Source organism: Nerophis lumbriciformis, linkage group LG25, assembly GCF_033978685.3.
Source record: "Nerophis lumbriciformis linkage group LG25, RoL_Nlum_v2.1, whole genome shotgun sequence".
NCBI lineage: Eukaryota > Metazoa > Chordata > Actinopteri > Syngnathiformes > Syngnathidae > Nerophis > Nerophis lumbriciformis.
Genome location: NC_084572.2, coordinates 29292705 through 29294302, shown reverse-complemented (window position 1 = coordinate 29294302; position 1598 = coordinate 29292705). Strand labels below are relative to the sequence as shown.

The window sequence follows — 1598 nt, the reverse complement described above, 5'->3', positions numbered from 1 at the left end:
GACGCTCGCTTGTAATAAAGCAACTTTTGGTTCAGTAAAGCGTCTCCGACGTCTCATTTGATCTGCCACGTCATCCTTCTTTTTTAGCTAATTTTGCAGCCGTACACGTCAGAGTCATAGTTGCTACTTGATACAGGCTACATTTTTAAGATAATTTTGCAGGCATACACCTCAGAGTCATATGCTGTAACTTGATACTTGACACATTGCTAACTTTTTTAGCTAATTTTGCAGCCGTGCACGTCAGATTCATAGTTGCTACTTGAAATATGCTACATTTTTAAGCAAATGTTTCAGCCAAACACCTCAGAGTCTTACAATTTGTATTTCACACATGCTAACATTTTTTTTTTGTGCAAATTTTGCAGCCCTACCCCTCAGAGTCATACAACTTGGTACTTGACAAATGCTAACCTTAGTTTAGCCAATTTTGCAGCCATACACCTCAGAGCCGTATTGACACATGCTAACTATTTTAGCTAATTTTGCAGCCGCACACCCCAGAGTCATATAACTTGGTACTTGACACATGCTAACCTTTCTAGCTAATTTTCCAGCCGTACACCTCAGAATCCTTTACTGTAACTTGGTACTTGACACATGCTAACCTTTTTAGCTAATTTTGCATTCATAAACCTCAGAGTCGTATTGACACATGCTAACTTTTTAGCTAATTTTGCAGCCGCACACCCCAGAGTCATATAACTTGGTACATGACACATGCTAACCTTTCTAGCTAATTTTGCAGCCGTACACCTCAGAATCATTTACTGTAACTTGGTACTTGACACATGCTAAGCTTTTTAGCAAATTTAGCTAATTTTGCATCCTTCTGTCCGGACGAGGATGACAGGACCAGAAATGAACTTTACATTCAAGACAACTTCGGCTTTAGACTTCTCCAATCACTCTCGACTCTTAATCTGCAGACCCTGGTTTGATCCCCCAGAACAGTGTGAAGGGGGCGGAGTTACACACACGTATTTTTCTAATGTTGCTCAATACCGTTTGGGATTTACTAGGTTCTGAACAGATTCTAGCACATTTTTGACTGAGGTTTTTACTCAAATGAATACATACTGGAGAAGAACTTACAGAAATGCACCAATAGTTGTTTGTATTTCCTCAGCGCTCTGTTGAAATTTCTTTTCTCCAGCTGTAAAACTCCATCCTTCTCCGGGAGGGACTCGGCCTCATTCTGGTCAGGATGCCCGCCGGCAACAAAGACGCAGAAACAGAAGGCCGTCACACCCAGCAGCGACGGTCTCGTCATGTCGGTTCAGCCTCGGGATAAAAGTGGACGTTGACTGGATCTGTGCGGCAAGCCAAGGTGGGAGTGGCTGAAGTCGAAGGTGTGTGTGTTTGTGTGTGTGTGTGTGTGTGTGTTCTTGTATCCCTACCCTTCTTGAGACATCAACAAGGAAACATACGGTACCTTCCATATGAGGAGGTGTGAACAAGTTAGGACCGAAATCATGGTCCCCGCACAGAAAACCATTGCATCTAATAGAGAATGTCTCAGTTGCACCCCTGGTGGTGAAATCTACCAAAATTAGGGTGGTCCCAAAAAGGAGGGATTTTTCAAATTGACTGTGGGT

General features: G+C 42.7%; 1 protein-coding gene across 1 annotated transcript in view; it reads right to left on the bottom strand.

The window, feature by feature from the left end:
• Positions 1–1278, bottom strand: part of LOC133622031 (protein disulfide-isomerase) — a 22441-nt gene extending 21163 nt beyond the window's left edge. Inside the window, exon 1 of the mRNA XM_061984558.1 lies at positions 1096–1278. Within this exon, the coding sequence (XP_061840542.1) occupies positions 1096–1273 (178 nt within the window). The 5' untranslated portion in view covers positions 1274–1278. The remainder of the gene's footprint in view (positions 1–1095) is intronic.
• Between the last annotated feature and the right edge of the window lie 320 nt (positions 1279–1598).